This window comes from Bubalus bubalis, chromosome 7 (genome assembly GCF_019923935.1).
Source record: "Bubalus bubalis isolate 160015118507 breed Murrah chromosome 7, NDDB_SH_1, whole genome shotgun sequence".
NCBI lineage: Eukaryota > Metazoa > Chordata > Mammalia > Artiodactyla > Bovidae > Bubalus > Bubalus bubalis.
The window spans coordinates 61554775-61573583 of record NC_059163.1 but is presented as its reverse complement, the minus strand read 5'-3'; the positions used below and the strand labels follow the sequence as shown (position 1 = coordinate 61573583).

The 18809-nt window shown below is 39.5% G+C and overlaps 1 protein-coding gene across 1 annotated transcript in view; it reads left to right on the top strand.

Moving 5' to 3' along the window:
* Positions 1–5871, top strand: part of DTHD1 (death domain containing 1) — a 78782-nt gene extending 72911 nt beyond the window's left edge. Inside the window, exons 9-10 of the mRNA XM_006075679.4 lie at positions 143–200; positions 5219–5871. Of these exons, the coding sequence (XP_006075741.4) occupies positions 143–200; positions 5219–5580 (420 nt within the window). The 3' untranslated portion in view covers positions 5581–5871. The remainder of the gene's footprint in view (positions 1–142; positions 201–5218) is intronic.
* The last annotated feature ends 12938 nt before the right edge of the window (positions 5872–18809 follow it).

Here is an 18809-nt window from a genome sequence, read left to right as displayed (position 1 = left end):
AGAAATACACAATGTGATTTTGCAAGGCATGCAATTCAGGACTTTTCCCAAACAGGGGTGAAGTTCAGAAGGACTTTTATGTGTAGCTTGTTCACAAATTAATGATTTCTTCTGCTTATTGTGTGTCCCTTTTTCCCCAAAGCATGAAAAATTAATCAACCGTCCACAGAGTACCAAAAGAATTTCTACAGATCCACTTGGTAAGAAATATTTGCTGTGTCCTCATTATGATGGTGCTCTTTTCTTCTTATATTTTATATTTTATGTGAATCTTAGGACAAACAGAGAAATTTGCTATCAACAATAATTTGCTAAATAATCATTTATCAGCCAAATAAATAAGTTTTCCTTTATAAGTCATGCACATAGGAACAAAATTCTTACATGGAGATGTAGTTACACTTTTATTAAAGTCTATAAGAAATATGAATTCTTCTAAGTACTGTTTAACTAAGGGAACTAGTAATTGCTGTATTTGGTAAACAAACTACTATGGTTTGTTCTTAAATGTTGACTATTAGGTTTTGAATCTTAAAATAGATTTTAAATAGAGGTATATATAGAGGTATGAAACCACAAGAGAAATATAAAATTTGACTGCGGTTATGTCTAATCCAGCTACATAACAATGACACATATTTCAGAATTTGACACTTTTATTCTATTTTAGTCTCTGAAACAATTCATTTTGTGATGCTAACAATTACTATTGTGACAATTTATAGGTCTTCAAAAGGTATCAGTGAATGTGTCTTGACTATTGTGTCAGTCTCCCAACTGATGGCATAACATTTCATTTAGGGGTTTTCTTTGTGGAGGTGTATAAAAACTTCACAAGCTCTGCTGAATTAAATTATAAGTAAGTAGGATGGGCATAAACCTTAGCATTATACACTCTTTCAGAGGCAATAAAATTGATATTTTCAGTGAGAGCAGGATATAGAGCAAAAAGAAAACACCAAAGCCCAAACCCCCAAAACCAAACAAAAAATCCCGACTAAAACAACAATAGTAGTAGATGAAAACCCAGCAGGGTGATAATGTTAACTTTGAAGAACTTGGTGTTCAAATAAAAGCTCTCCCACTCCCACTGGTAACAACCACCAGAGAGGACAAGGGTATAGTGATCTTTCTTAAGTGTACCAGGGAGTCCTAAACTGTTATACAATGTGGTCTTGCATGGCCAATGCCATCTGAGCTGCTGCAGGATGATGGTAGATGAGGTTAGAGCAGGATACAATTATAAACAGCTTTAAATGCTAAGTTGAGAAGTTTAGACAATGAAGGAAGCCACAAGAGATGTATTAACAAGGAATAAACAAGATCAGATTAGACTTTGAAAACTTCTCTTTGTTAGTTGTGTAGGAGACTAAAGTCAGCCTACACTGATAGCAGGGGTATGAGTTATAACCCTGGTTCTTATAATTTTCCAGAAAAAAGAGGTAAGACATGATTGAATCCATAAGACTATAAAGTGGGGGAAACATCTGAGGTATGATTACAGTTAGAGCCAATAGAACTTGAGTATAGGTGATAAGATATAATAAGCTTTGAGAAACTGGGATAATCTTATGTGTGTTAGTAATACTAAGCTGTAAAGTGAAGTGAAGTCACTCAGTCGTGTCCGACTCTTTGCGACCCCGTGGACTCTAGCCTACCAGGCTCTTCCGTCCATGGGATTTTCCAGGCAAGAATACTGTAGTGGGTTGCCATTTCCTTGGAGTGGTCCCATTTACTAAGATAGTGAATAGAGTAAAGGATCAGGTGGAGTGAGGGAAAAACTAAAGTTTATTTCAATTTTAGTAATGTGGAATTTAAATTGGCTGTACTATAAACTGGTAAAGATAACCAGGAGATGAATATTGCAGATGAATGTGGGTTTGGTTTCAAACCATCACAATAAAGCAAATATCATGATAAAGTCACTGAATTTTTGGGTGTCCTAGTACATATAACAGAGAAGGCAATGGCACCCCACTCCAGCACTCTTGCCTGGGAAAGCCCATGAACGGAGGAGCCTGGTGGGCTACAGTCCATGGGGTTGCTAAGAGTCAGACACAACTGAGCAAATTCACTTTCACTTTTCACTTTCATGCATTGGAGAAGGAAATGGCAACCCACTCCAGTGTTCTTGCCTGGAGAATCCCAGGGACAGGGGAGCCTGGTGGGCTGCCATCTATGGGGTCACACAGAGTCAGACACGACTGAAGTGACTTAGCAGCAGTACATATAAAAGTTACATTTACATTATACTGTAGTCTAATTGTGCAATAGAGTTATGTCTAGAAACATTAAAAATACTTCACTGCTAAAAAAAAAATGCTGACCATTTTCTGAACCTTCTGCGAGTCATAATCTTTTTACAACAGTAACATCAATGATCACAGATCACAGATCACCATACCAAATAAAATAATGAAAAAATTTGAAATACTGTGGAAATGACCAAAATGTGACACAGAGACACAAAGTGAGCAAAGATGTTGGAAAAATGGCACTCACAGATTTGCTTGACCCAGAGTTGCCACAAATCTTCAGTTTTCAAACAACAACAACAACAAACAGTGCAGTATCCATGAAGGGCAATAAAGCAAAGCACAAGAAAAGAAGGTGTGCCTGTACCAGGATTTAGGAAAACAGAGTTGAAGAAGAAGATACGCTAGATCTGGGATATTTCACATAGAGGAGATGGTTACGGCAGTTTGTGAATTTCGAGGGGAGGGGCAGAAATAGAAGGGGCCTGAGCTAGGAAGCAGTAATTCAGCACAATTAGGAGGAGGAAAGTCAGCACAGAAGGAAGAGAGAGAAAAGAGGAACACCAGGGCAGGCCATGGAACCCAAGGGAAGGAGTAAAATGCTATGAGGAAGCAGGAGAAGATGCAGACTAAGAATCAGTTGCTATAAGTATTATCTAGGAGAGCTCTAGAAAGATTGAAAATAAAAGCTTAAATAGAGTTTTAAAAGAGGATATCAATATCCTGTGATAAACTATACGGAAAAGAATATGAAAAATAATGTGTATATATCTGAGTTACTTTGCTGCACAGTAGAAATTAACACATCATTGTAAATCAACTATACTTAAATAAAATTAATTTTTTCAAAAGAGGTTATATAACCCCAAAGCAAGGGCCTAGGAAAGCATTAATATTGATGGATTTAAGGCATCAAATTTACGTTAGGCACGAAAAGGTTTTATGGAAAAGGAGGCAGAGAGCAAGCCTGGGAGCTAGAAACAGTAGGAGAAACAAGGGAAAGGCAAGCCTGAGAGTACTTGTGGGAAGCCTGGAAAGAATCTGATGGAAGAGTGGTTAAGGGAATGGTGTGAAGGGAAATTATTTAATGAAAAACACTGTGGGGATGGCACCCATCAAACATGGTGGAGTGAGATTCTATAAGAAAGTGACTTTGAAATGAAAGTGAGATTATGAGAACTCAGGTCAAATGGCTTTGTGGAAAGTTAGGAGGAAGAGCTGCTGGCTAAGTGAAACACAGTAAGAGTGAGATTGAGACTTGATTGACACTGCTGTGGAAAATTTTAAATTGAACTCAGGAAACAGACTTTTTAATGAATTTGTAAGCTGCTAAAGACTTAAAATGTGTGCAAAACATAGAACTTGAGGATCACATTCTGTTTCTTTTATAACCTGGGATATCCCAGTAGTTGATTGCCATGTAAGTAAGAGAGAACTGATGGCTGACAAATTGAGAACATTGAAAGCTAAAGAGGACAGCAGATTTTAAGGAGGATGCAAGCCCATTGTTGACATATAGAGCTGATTGTTACGGTAGTATGTGTTCAGAGGAGATGGAATGGTGTGAGCATCAAAGGACTTGCTGTATTAGCAATGGGGCAAGAAGCATATTAAGTAGGAGCAAAGGAATAAAAGCTGTGTAGGTTTAGGGGGCAGTGGTTAGCAATAATACTGAGCAGGTGAAGCCAAGTACACAGAATAATTCTGACTGGTGATGAAATGTAAGGATTGGCCATGAAAGTCAGTTTCTAATATGAAGTCATCACACAGGTCAGTGATGTTGACAAGATTTAGAAATGAGGAGGTCAGAGGTGCAAATAGTTATCAACAGGATTGCTGATGACGGGGCCTGCCAACGGCAAGAGACAGATGATGCAGTCAGGGAGAAGAAGGCTTATCCATGTGGCATGGGCATTAAAATGAATATATTGCAGGAAGGAAGCGGAATGTTGGTATGAAAGTGACAGTGGAGAGGACGGATGTGTTGGCTCCATTTCCTGAGTAGCTTTCACAGAAAAGTGGTATGATTTATAGTGTAAAAGCAGGTGCAATCTATGTGAGGAGGTAGATAGAATAAAGTAAAAGGTGGCAGACAGAGAGCTCTTTTCTGACACCAAACCAGGGAAACTGGTGCAGACTTTTGCATGAGTGGGAGAAAGTGGCTGTGATGCAGGTTAGAACTTACATGAGGAAGGAGAGAGATGGTGGGGTCCGAGGGGTTTTCTGAGAGTGAGGGCTATGCAATAAAATAAGTAACAACAACGATAGAAAATTAGAATCATACATTTAAGTGGTAGCAGGAGTCACAGGGTAAGGGAAAGGGTAAGCTGAACATATAGGACATATTCAGAGATGTTTATGGTTCTAAATAGTCCAGAAGCCAAGGGAAGGACATGCAATGGACCTTCTATAGAACTCATCTTTGGAGAGTGGATCTTGGTGAGTTTGTGTGTGTGTGTGTGTGTGTGTGTGTGTGTGTGTCTGTAGTTGGGGGACTGGGGTGTGAGGATTACCTAACTGCTGCTATAGTTTATGTATTAGGTTAGCACTAATTAAGAGAAGTATTTTTTGAACCTAAAAATGTATTTTAACACAGTACTATCCAAATGTGTTTGGGGACCTCAGCATCAGCGTCATCTGGGTGCTTGTTAAAAATGCTAAGTTTTGCCCATATCCTAGTCTGATTTAGACTATCCAGGGTGGGGACATGAGCACCATATTAACAAGCCCTCCTTGATCTCATGGAAGTTAACATTGGAGAAGCATTTCTAACCTCTGCAATAGGTGGTTCCCTCAGAAGACGATCCCAAAGGCTTTCAGCTGTTCTGGGTGGGCCGATATCTTTCTGCTGCCGAGAGGCCAAACCAGAGACTGAGTAGGTTTCCTGTGAACAGGTGGAGGGTTGGATGAGCACACCCCCCAGGAAAGGGTTCTAACTCTGAGTGTCCCCCGTTTGCTGGCAGAAGCCCTGTGGGACAATTTGCTCTACTGGCTGGCGGACGAGCTCTCAGAGGAGAATGCCCTGTGTCTCTCCTCTTCACTCCCTCTTCGCCGCAGCACCATTCAGCTCATCAAACTGAAGAACCCTGATGATCTCACAGAACAGACCCATGAACTTCTTTGTTTTTGGAAAAGATCACTCCCAAATTCCACCGACAAACTTCGCCTCCTGGCTCGCCATCTCCGCAAGATCGGCAGGAATGATCTTGCAGAAGAGCTCAAATTCAAGTGGGAAAATAAAGTGTTCACTGAACCACAGCAGTGGTCTGAGGTGGCCGAATTAAGCCCCACTGCTCTTGCTTTAGCCCTAGAAAAAGGGTCGTAGATGGTTTGAAGATGGTTTCTGTTAAGATTTTACTAGCAGTTTCCCAGTAATGTTGTTTGAAGTGAACTGTTTGATAGATGCAATATTGAGACAAGCAGAGAAGCACTAATCAGACCATAAAAAGCATCTGCGGGTTTGAGTCCTTGCTCAGGGTTCAGTAATGTATGTTCTGGAAGTAAGATTGTCTTAAGCCAAACTTAATAGCATTTGTAATAGAGATTGCCCTGTGTATATTTTAATAGCTGAGGTAGCATGTTAAGTGTAAAGGAAATAAATTCTGTATATCATATATATATGATATAATATATTCCTTTTTATTACTATCTATGTAAAAGTAAACTAGTCACTCAGAACTCCAAGTAGCTAATTCACATTCTAGGTATACTGTGGAGCCCACAGGTAACAATGTAAAATAAATTAGGCTGCAGAGGCCTGATGTTGATGATAGAAAATCACTTTAAAAAAACAGCCAAGGTTGAAATAAATTAAAAATAGACTAACACTCCAGCCATTGAGTGCCACAAATTTTTAGTAAGATACAGCCTAGAATCTGGAAAGCCTCATATTTTATTGTTAGTGAAGTGAGGCAGCAGAGAGATGATGGAATAGTGGTGTCTTTTGCCCAGACTTAGGAAAACAACCTGCTACTAAACCAGTTTGACAGAAACCTTCTTACATAAGCCCTATAGGATCACTGTTTTTTTTTTCAACTGCCTTAAAAAGGAAAAAACTAAAAGAAAAAATAGTAATAATTACCTAAGCCGCTCTATCATTGATAATCCCTGTTAACATCTGTGTTTACACTTTGAGGCTTTGGTAACCCTAAAGCACTTTAGCTCCTAAAACAGTGTGACATGATAGTTCATTAGATTCATAATGCCAGTCCACTGATGGAAGACCATAGGGCCTTGGATTGCAAATACCAATAACTATTGGTTTCAATTATGGGAACAGCTGAAAATTAATGAAGTTATATGAAAAATTACACATTTATATGCTTCTCATATTTAAATACAGGATCGTTCTATAAATTAACCAGAGACTTAAGATATCTATATGGTTATATGTTAAGAAAGAGAGAAGTCCAATTTTCAAACACATTGCTATCAAGAAACCTTATAACAGTCAAGAATTTTTATTATTTTTACCTGTTTCCAGAAAAGTATAATATTTCCCATGTGCTCTGGGAATGAAGGAAACAGACTGAAATGTTCATTGTTTTTTTTGACTACAAAATAATAGAAGAGTCAAGAAAATTAGATTTGCCTCTTATTCCACCACTAGAGATTACTATTATGAAAATATTTTGTTCCAGTTTTCTATTTTCCTTGAAGGAAACGTTTTTACTTCTATGTATACAGATGTATCAATATATAAATACACCTATGTGCATGCATATGCACACACACACACTAATACACACAAATCTCTTCACACATAGAGTCTTACCCGCCTCCTTCTCACTCATACATGTCTCACACACCCTCTCTCTGTCCTCACACCGCAACAAGGATACTCACTCATATAAATGCACACGTCCCCTCCCACACACCTGTCACAAACATGTCTGCCCCTTACAGGAACAGAGACTCTCATCCACCTGTGCATTCTCACATGCATTCACACACTCTCACACACAAACAGCCTCCCACACTAACACACTTTTTCACATACAACTCCCCACCATAGACAACCTTACACACATACCACCTCGGATCCACTTGTGCACTCTCACACACATGCTTTCACAAATGCATCCACACCTCCCTCCCACAACTCATACATACACACGCTCATTAATGTGCATACCCCACAGATACACCCACAAACACACCATCTCACATTACCTGTATACCTTCACATCCACACTCACCCATACCCACCTGCACTGTCTCTCTCACACACACATAAATTCCTTTACATTCATAACCTCACAGGCTCACATCCCTTCACACACTCTGACACACATTTTCCCCTAGAACTAAAAAACTTGTATATTATTGCAACAGTATAATAATAGACAGGTACATAAAGAACAAAGTGCGTCTTCTCTGTAACCCCTTCTCTCCCTTCGGCAATCAGAGGGCATGTGTGCCATGCCCACACCCTCCCCTGTGCAGCCTGTGCTCTACCTGGTGGGCTGACCGGTAAGGACCACAGCCATGACATAACCTTTGGCTTCAAGGTTAACGGGGAGCCCCAGTGGGAAGTTGGGAGGATGGAGGAGAATGAGTTAGATGTTCCCTTTCTTCCTCCCTTGAATTTACTGCAACCAGGCTGCATCTTCACCCAAGGGCCACTGACCCTCTCCTCTATGAACAGCTCTCTCCTGGCACTGGCAGCCTCTCCTGCTCATGTCTCATCAGGTCTGGGGTAGTAACAACTCTATTGCATCACTGTCCCTTGTGGTCCCCCACAACCTGCCCAGGCTTTTAAAACAAAGCCTCCTCTAATTATCCTAATTTGAGTGTGTCATATGTTTCCTATTGAGATCCTGACTGATATTTCTCACAGCAACTTTTCTTTTTTTTTTTTTTGCAGAATAGGGATCATATATTATATATAGTTTTAAATGTTATTGTCTTTTATTAAATTATGAGCATTTTCCAATATCTTTAAATGTTTTAATAACTATTTCACTTTATAGTCATAGCATAACTTAATTTTAGTATTATCCATTAAAAAATTAAAAATTGGAATAATACAGTATATATATTTTTATGTCTGGCTTTTGAATTCAAATTTACTTTGTTGAAATTCATTCATGTTGTTTGTGTGGCAATAGTTGGCTCCTTCTCATTAATAAATACTATTCCCTTATATGAAGCTACTATAAGTTACATATCCATTTCACTGTAACTAGGCATTTCAGTAGATTCCAGTTTCTATGTCTCATGAACAGGGTTTTTATTAACTTTCTGTAGATATCTGTTGGTGAACATATATATTAATTTCTTCTAAACATTTAATTAAGAGGACTATAATTGGTTGGAGAAGACTCTTGAGAGTCCCTTGGACTGCAAGGAGATCCAACCAGTCCATTCTGAAGGAGATCAGCCCTGGCATTTCTTTGGAAGGACTGATGCTAAAGCTGAAACTCCAGTACTTTGGCCACCTCATGCGAAGAGTTGACTCATTGGAAAAGACTCTGATGCTGGGAGGGATTGGGGGCAGGAGGAGAAGGGGACGACAGAGGATGAGATGGCTGGATGGCATCACTGACTCGATGGACGTGAGTCTGGGTGAACTCCGCGAGTTGGTGATGGACAGGGAGGCCTGGCGTGCTGCGATTCATGGGGTCGCAAAGAGTCGGACACGACTGAGCGACTAATCTGATCTGATCTGATAATTGGTTACCCTAATTCATTTATCCTTTCTTCTCTTGTTGGATATTCAGATGATTTTCTTTTCAAAAAATGATGCATGATCATTTTCTACATGTGTATATAAATTATTTCATTAGGATACATTTTTGGAAATGGGATTACTTACTAGGAACAATTTTAAGGCTCTTGATACACATTGCTAAGTTGCCATTTATATTCTAATTGTCAAGTTATGAAGATTCATAGGAAAACAGCATATTTAAGTATATTTATATAAATTAGTAATTTATATAAGTAATTTTATATAATTTATATAAATTAATGGCTTTGATTAATTACATTTATTAATTGATTAATCACTTTTATATAAATTCATATTAATTTATATAAATTAATCACTTTGAGGAGAATAACATGAAATTCTACATCCTAGGTAAGCCTTTAGATTGTCTTTAATTGCTCTATTGGAAAAAAGATATCGGCTTAAATCTTTTACAATATTTCTTCTACGAATGAATAGATCATATCCTATTGTCATTGCCAGTTTAAAAAAAAAATGAAGGGAAATAATATAGCAGGTATGGGCAGATTCCAGGATGACAGAGACCTTAGCAAATATAGCTAGTTTTCAATGAAAAAATGTTAAATCCATTTATTTAGTATATATGTACTACTGAATACAAACCCTGGGTCAGGCAATCTGTTTAATGCCAGGAGCACAGAATAGAGTAAGAGACAGTCCCCTGGGTTATGCTTTATGGGTTAAAGGGAAAAAAAAAGAACCAAGGAATGAGATAAATATATTGTTCATTGCCTGTAATGAATCAGGCTCTTTTGGCTTAGTTTTTTGCAAGTATTTATTTCTTTAATTCTTCCAATGCCCTAAAAGGAGGTACACAGCCCAATTCTACAAGAGAGGAAATAAAATTATAAAGATTGAGTGCCTTGATTAATGTCACAATTGAGTGACATAGGATCCAAAGGTAGGTTGTTGGCTTGGCTCCTACCACATCATGTTGCTACTAACCTAAGGAGAATAAACAAGGGAAATGGATATATCTATTTTTTCCTAAACTTTCTCTATTCCTACTTCTCATTTTGAAAAACAATATTTCTAATTCATATCAGTGGTACAAACAGATGCCAGTTTTGAGGATGGGAATATAAAAAGGGCCAGGAGGTGGAACGAGTTATGATTATTGATATGTGTCCCAGCTCAGTTAGTTAAATGTTCTCTTAGACTTAAGAGACTGACAGATTAGGATAATATTGCATATTGACCTAACACAGACTGGTGATGCCCAAATACTGGGATATTTGCAGTAGATATCAGTAATCACCAAAAGTTGGAGCCATACTACCATAACTAGCTATTCAGACACATAGAGAGCCCTTGAAAATAGTGGCTGCAAAACAAGGCCATTTAGCAATGAGGTCTTGGGCATCTTTGCTGTGTACAGAATGAGGACTTCATCTAAGTCACATGGGTTCCCTGAATTTAAAAAAACAGTAGTTCAGAAGAAAAGGAAGTGTCAAGTGAGGTCGAAATAGTGGCTGACGCAGGTCTCAGATTTCCCCTGTAGTTTAGTCAAGCTAGCTTCTTGTCCCTAACCTCATCAGTATGTCCCTGGACTATGTCACAGGGTTTTGACTGACTTCACATCCTTAAACCTCCACTCGCCATTCTCTCTCACGTCCTCCACTGGCACTTTCAGTTTTCTCCACTCTGCATTTATTAGCCAATATACTAAATAATTTATACTTCAATTATAGTTATTATTTTTGTAAACCTCCACCTTAGTGCATGTTATTCAAGGGTGAGGGAGCTTGTCTCTTTTGTTCACTGATGTAATTTTATTACTCAGTACTCTTGTCTGGCACTTACTGAATGTGTCTCTGTTTTGGTATCCTTATTTTACAGATGAGAAAACTGCAGTTCAGGGTTACAGTGATACCCAGTCTGGTAGAGCCTGGATCAGAGCCTAGATGATTCTGTTTTCAAAGTCCTTTTTCCTCTGCTTCCAACATTTTGCCCTTGACTCCCTTGCCCCCTTCCCCTCCATAGCCCTCTCTTTCCATAACCTAGGGTAAACTTTTTCCAGTCCCCTGAACCACCAAGACTCAGTTAATTGTCCTTGGCAGCCTAGACTTAGGTCTAGTTACAGCACCTATACCCTGTTGTATTTGCCTATGTATCTGTTTTTTCTACGAGTCTGTAAGTTTCTTGAGGGAAGAGACTGAGTTTTGTTCATCATGGAATTTCCAGTACCCTGCACAGGTCCCAGCACGTAGTAGGGACTCAACAAGTCTCTGCTGAATTAATGCGTGAATCATATCTATACACTGTCATGCTTGGGCCCTCTTCTTGTGCCATCTTCCTTCTGGAAGCAACAGAGCTGGAGCCAATGTTCTGTCTGAAAAGGTAAAATTTAGATCAGACTCTGCTCTGTCATTCATCAAGCTGGAATAACTGACACAGATGAAACCAATTGCAAAGTTACCAGGATTCAATATTTCTTCACTAAATATACTGCAGCTGTAAAGTGTCCTCTTTGAGTGACTGCTGCTTTCTTACATACGGAAAAACTTTGTTATCCAAAATCACAGACTATCAGAAACTTTGCTGTTTGAAATCATATCAGTAAGAAGGAAATATCCCTCTCTTGCCTGGAGGATGTAAGTCACTTTGACACAGAAAAATGGTCTCGATTGACAACCTGAGTGCAGAGCCTCTGATAAAGGGTTTCTGGATACAGCATTGCCCCTCTGTCTCAACGTTAGTGTTTCCAAGGAAACAGGACTCTAGGTGCCCTTTGCAGTGCAGACCTGATGTTGATCTCTATACAAGCTGTTTTGCTTTGAGTCTATCAAAACACTCAACTCCACCCTATACCCATGACCTAAAATAACCCTGTCTTTGCCTTTCCTCAGTGAGACACCACTGTTCCTTCAGTGTGCAATCTCCCTCATTGCAATGAGACAATCAACCCAACTTTGTTGAACTTTAAGTGGGTACCTGGTGGTCCTAGGCTGTTCGGGCTAGCACATTCATGCTCCTGTGCTCTAATCCAGTAGTTCTCAAATTAGTTGCATGTTAGAATCAGCAGGAGGTGCCTGGACCCATTCTGAGAAATCCTGATTGAAGTAATCTTGAGTGAGTCCTAGGAATCAGAATTTTAAAGTCCTTAAGTTGATTCTACAGCAAAGGCTAGGAATTAGTCTTGTAGAGAAATGGACCTAAAAAAAATCTGGAATGGGTATTAAAATTCAGTTTCACAGGACCACAACTCAGTCCCGTAAGTCAGAAATTTCGGCTACAGACCTGAAGAATCTATACTATCAGTGAATATCTCAAGTGATGTTTACATACAGCGAAGCTGAAGGACACTGCCCATTCTATATAATTCGTGCTCAAAGTACTCTCTCAATTATGATTTTTCATGGTTAGCACAGACCCTAGAGTAACACAGGAGGAAAAAAAGAAAACAGAGCAGGCTGTGTGCTGTGCTAGATATAAAAGATTTTTTTATCTTAGTTTATAGTCTTTTGAGACAATTCATCTGTTCACAAGACTAGGTAGGGTGGCACCAGGAATTGAGGCAGGGAATTGGGACAATTGGGAAAGAGGAACATTTGACCCAGAGGAACTAAATATTGAGTTTTACTCATCTGTGTTACCAGAAACAGTCATGCCAAAATCACAGAGATAAACTGACTCCCCTGAAAGCTGAGTATTGTACACCTTTAAATTTGGTTCTGTTGATAGACTACACACCCAATCATACACTGTTAATTACTATTTTTGATCTTTTCTCTCATTTTAAAGAGCAGATTTATATTTCATTTCAGTAGGTGTGCTAAAACGTTTAAATGAACTATATTATATTATTTGTAGACATCTTTTTGGCCATTCTTATACATGCTAAAGACCTCAAAAATTTTAAATGACCCAGGACTTAATCCACTTGAAAAGCCATGTCTGTGCCAGACAAGTTGAAACTTAAAAAACAGTCACTGCAAATGCCTAGATGCCACCACAAGAGGGCCTCTGTATCTCAGATAAAACTAAGGAAATGTTCAAGACTTTACAGAGAAAACTCTTCATATTGTCAAATAATTGTTTTGCATCACACTTTAAAAATATTTGTTATAAGTCATTTTGTAGTGTAGCCTCATTCATGATCAGTATATTGTTAATGTAATAGTACATCATTTTGTGGCTAAATTATGCTCTAATATTCTGAAATGTCCAATTCTCATTTGACATAAAAACAAAATATATAAAAACTCTTTCATTATAGACGCCTTTATGTTACATTGTATCTTCTGTTTCTTCAGTCAATGCAATAGACTTGAGAGTGCAATCTATTACTTATTATAGGAAATAATTATCTGGAAATAAATTTTTAAAGTATAAACTATTAAAAGTATTACAAAGTATATGTATTTTTGACTCTACTTTCAAATAAATGTGATTGAATTATTTGATTTCTAAATAATTGCCTTCCTGCTTTTGAAATATTTTGTATAAAGTGTTGCTATGGTTTGCCAGCAAATAAAAATGGGTTACATATATTCAGAGTAGATTTCTGAATAAAGATTATTTAAAAATAATCAAATAATATTTTCAGAATGTTTTGGTTGCAATTTTAAAATAATGTACTTCTGAGATTAAATTATAAAAAATGATGAATATTACCCCTTCCACAAAGCATCACAAAACACAGCGTGATAGCCATAGAACAGCCCTTGAACATAAAGAAAAAATGGGCATGACAGCTGAAAATAATAGAACTACAAAGATGACCACTAAAATGTAATTGATTGTACTGAAATATTTGCCACTTCTCTCTGTGGAAAGCCAGTGAATTCCTGCCCCATTGTTTTTACTGTTGGTCATATAATTTAGAGTGCCCAGTGACATATGGGTATCATATTTGAGCAGAAGCTACATGAGCCATCCAGTGTTTCCATTACATTCCTTTGAGATCAGCAACGTCTCAAATAAGAAAGTTCTATCAGTCTGGATCCTGGAGCATGGAAGAGAAATTCATAGCCTATTTGTAACAAATAGCATAAAAACTATGTGAGAAAAATATGTTTCATTGTAACTCCCTATTATCCAGATTGAGGTAATTAATTTATCAAGCATAAACAAGAAAATACTGTGATTGGTTATCAGTCCTCAGATTTTAAGAAAAGGAATAGAGCCTTGGACTTTACAAGCAAGGTAAAAAATAAATGATAAGAAGGGCAGCAAAAAATGCAAAGATTAGAATCATTGGTATTAAGAGCAGACTGCTATGGCAAATGGGGGGAAGAGAAAGTCACTTATAGATACGGCAAGCCCAAATACTATGCCACTGAAGAAATATTAATAATAGATACCAATTTATTGAATGTTGACTGTGTGTTAGTTAACTAACCAATCTAATCACATGGAACACAGCCTTGTCTAACTCAATGAAACTATTGAGCCATGCCATGTAGGGCCACCCAAGATGGGCAGGTCATGGTGGAGAGTCCTGACAAAATGTGGTCCACTGGAGAAGGGAATGGCAAACCACTTCAGTATTCTTGCCTTGAGAACCCCATGAACAGTATGAAAAGGCAAAAAGATAAGACACTGAAAGATGAACTCTCCAGGTCGGTAGGTGCCCAATATGCTACTGGAGATCAGTGGAGAAATAACTCCAGAAAGAGTGAAGGGATGGAGCCAAAGCAAAAACAACACCCAGTTGTGAATGTGACTGATGATGAAAGTAAGGTCCTATGCTGTAAAGAGCAATATTTCATAGGAACCTGGAATGTTAGGTCCATGAATCAAGGCAAATTGGAAGTGGTCAAACAGGAGATGGCAAGAGTGAATGTTGACATTTTAGGAATCAGCAAACTAAAATGGACTGGAATGGGTGAACTTAACTCAAATAACCATTTTATCTACTACTGTGGGCAAGAATCCCTTAGAAGAAATGGAGTAGCCATCATAGTCAACAAGAGTCTGAAATGCAGTACTTGGATGCAGTCTCAAAAACAGCAGAATGATCCCTGTTCGTTTCCAAGACAAACCATTCAATATCATGGTAATCCAGGTCTATGCCCCAACCAGTAATGGTGAAGAAGCTGAAGTTAAACAGTTCTATGAAGACCTACAAGACCTTCTAGAATTAACACCCCCAAAAGATGTCCTTTTCATTATAGGGGACTGGAATGCAAAAATAGGAAGTCAAGAAACACCTGGTGTAACAGGTAAATTTGGCCTTGGAGTACAGAATGAAGCAGGGAAAAGGCTGCTTCATAGAGTTCATAGAGTTCTTCATAGAACTTCATAGAGTTCTGCCAAGAGAATGCACTGGTCGTAGCAAACACCCTCTTCCAACAACACAAGAGAAGACTCTGTGCATGGACATCACCAGATGGTCAACACCAAAACCAGATTGATTATATTCTTTGCAGCCAAAGATGGAGAAGCTCTATACAGTCAGTAAAAGAAACACTGGGAGCTGACTGTGGCTCAGATCACAAACTCCTTATTGCCAAATTCAGACTTAATTTGAAGAAAGTAGGGAAATAAATGAAACAGAGACTTAAAAGACAATAGCCTTGATGTACTCCTTTTCCTCCTTGGAAGGAAGGTTATGACCAACCTAGACAGCATATTGAAAAGCAGAGATATTACTTTGCCAACAACGGTCCATCTAGTCAAGGCTATGGTTTTTCCTGTGGTCATGTATGGATGTGAGAGTTGGACTGTGAAGAAAGCTGAGCACCAAAGAATTGATGCTTTTGAACTGTGGTGTTGGAGAAGACTCTTGAGAGTCCCTTGGACTGCAAGGAGATGCAACCAGTCCATCCTAGAGGAGATCAGTCTTGGGTGTTCATTGGAAAAACTGATGCTGAAGCTGAAACTCCAGTACTTTGGCCACCTGATGCGAAGAGCTGACTCACTGGAAAGGCCCTAATGCTGGGAAAGAATGGGGGCAGGAGGAAAAGGGTATGACATAGGATGAGATTGTTGGATGGCATCACCAACTCAATAGACATGGGTTTGGGTAGACTCCAGGAGTTAGTGATGGACAGGGAGGCCTGGCATGCTGCGGTTCATGGAGTCACAAAGAGTCAGGCATGAAAGAGTGACTGAACTGAACTGAACTGGGAAGGGTAAAAGAGAAAGGCTTGGTAAGGTGGTATGTGACTGTATGGACTGCTTACTTTCATGACAGAAACGATCGCAAAGAGTAGGACATGACTGAGCGACTGAACTGACTGACTGACTCCTTTTCCTATTTGGGGCTTTCTTGGTGGATTAGAGGAAAGGAATCTGCCTACAACGCAGGAGATGCAGGTTCGAAATCCTGGGTCAGGATTATCCCCTGGAGGAGAGCATGGCAATTCACTCCAGTATTCTTGCCTGGAGAATCCCATGGACAGAGGAGCCTAGAGGCTACAGTCCATAGGGTCACAGAGAGTCAGACATAACTGAAATGACTGGGCTGCTGCTACTGCTGCTGCTAAGTTGCTTCAGTCATGTCCGACTCTGTGTGACCCCATAGACCGCAGCCCACCAGGCTGCCCCGTCCCTGGGATTCTCCAGGCAAGAACACTGGAGTGGGTTGCCATTTCCTTTTCCAATGCATGAAAATGAAAAGTGAAAGGGAAGTCGCTCAGTCGTGTCTGACTCTTCACAACCCCATGACTGCAGCCTACCAGGCTCCTCCACCCATGGGATTCTCCAGGCAAGAGTACTCGAGTGGGGTGCTATTGCCTGCAGGCACACATATTAATCACAAGGGCTTCCTTGGTGGCTCAGACAGTAAAGAATCTGGGTGCAATGCAGGAGACCAGGGTTTGATCTCTGGGTCAGGATGATCCCCTAGAGAAGAGCATAGCAACCCACTCCAGTATTCTTGCCTGGAGAATTCCATGGACAGAGGAGCCGGGTGGGCTACAGTCCATGAGGTTGCAGAGACAGACACAACTGGGCAAATAACACTTTATATTAATTATAAAAGTAGAATACAGCAAAATTAGCTTTCAAGACACTCTTAACTCCTATAATTTTTTTTTCATTGAAATCAGCCTTCTGACACAAAGCTTGAGTATCAGTTCAGTCATTCAGTTGTGTCCGAATCTTTGCAACCCCATGAATCGCAGCACACCAGGCCTCCCTGTCCATGACCAATTCCCATAGTTTACCCAAACTCATGTCCAATGAGTTGGTGATGCCATCCAGCCATCTCATCCTCTGTTGTCCCCTTCTCCTCCTGCCCCCAATTCCCCCCAGCATCAGAGTCTTTTCCGATGAGTCAACTCTTTGCATGAGGTGGCCAAAGTATTGGAGTCTCAGCCTCAGCATCAGTCCTTCCAATGAACAGCCAGGACTGATCTCCTTTAGGATGGACTGGTTGGATCTCCTTGCAGTCCAAGGGACTCTCAAGAGTCTTCTCCAACACCACAGTTCAAAAGCATCAATTCTTTGGTGCTCAGCTTTCTTCACAGTCCAAATCTCACATCCATAGATGACCACTGGAAAAACCATTACCTTGACTAGATGGACCTCTGTTGGCAAAGTAATGTCTCTGCTTTTGAATATGATGTCTAGGTTGGCCATAACTTTCCTTCCAAGGAGCAAGCGCCTTTTAATTTCATGTCTGCAATCACCATCTGCAGTGATTTTGGAGCCCAGAAAAATAAACTCTGACACTGTTTCCCCATCTATTTCCCGTGAAGTGATGGGACCAGATGCCATGATCTTCGTTTTCTGAATGTTGAGCTTTAAGCCAACTTTTTCACTCTCTTCTTTCACTTTCATCAAGAGGCTTTTGAGTTCTTCTTCACTTTCTGCCATAAGGGTGGTGTCATCTGCATATCTGAGGTTGTTGATATTTCTCCCAGCAATCTTGATTTCAGCCTGTGCTTCTTCCAGCCCAGCGTTCCTCATAATGTACTCTGCATAGAAGTTAAATAAACAGGGTGACAATATGCAGCCTTGACGCACTCCTTTTCCTATTTGGAACCAGTCTGTTGTTCCATGTCCAGTTCTAACTGTTGCTTCCTGACCTGCATATAGGTTTCTCAAGAGGCAGGTCAGGTGGTCTGGTATTCCCATTTCTTTCAGAATTTTCCACAGTTTGTTGTGATCCACACAGTCAAAGGCTTTGGCATAGTCAATAAAGCAGAAATAGATGCTTTTCTGGAACTCTCTTGCTTTTTCCATGACCCAGCGGATGTTGGCAATTTGGTCTCTGGTTCCTCTGCCTTTCCTAAAACCAGCTTGAACATCTGGAAGTTCACGGTTCATGTTTTGCTGAAGCCTGACTTGGAGAATTTTGAGCATTATTTTACTAGTGTGTGAGATGAGTGCAATTGTGCAGTAGTTTGAGCTTTCTTTGGGGTTGGAATGAAAACTGACCTTTCCTAGTCCTGTGGCCACTGCTGAGTTTTCCAAATTTGCTGGCATATTGAGTGTGGCACTTTCACAGCCTCATCTTTCAGGATTTGAAATAGCTCAACTGGGATTCCATCACCTTCACTAGCTTTGTTCATAGTGATGCTTTCTAAGGCCCAGCTGACTTTACATTCCAGCATATCTGGCTCTAGGTGAGTGATCACACCATCGTGATTATCTGGGTCATGAAGATCCTTTTTGTACAGTTCTTCTGTGTATTCTTGTCACCTCTTCTTAATATCTTCTGCTTCTGTTAGGTCCATACCATTTCTGTCCTTTATTGAGCCCATCTTTGCATGAAATGTTCCCTTGGTATCTCTAATTTTCTTGAAGAGATCTCTAGTCTTTCCCATTCTGTTGTTTTCCTCTATTTCTTTGAGTATAGACTGGCTAAAACAGGCCAGACCCATGGAAACTATAAGCATATAAAGACACATTTTTCAGGTCATTAATTT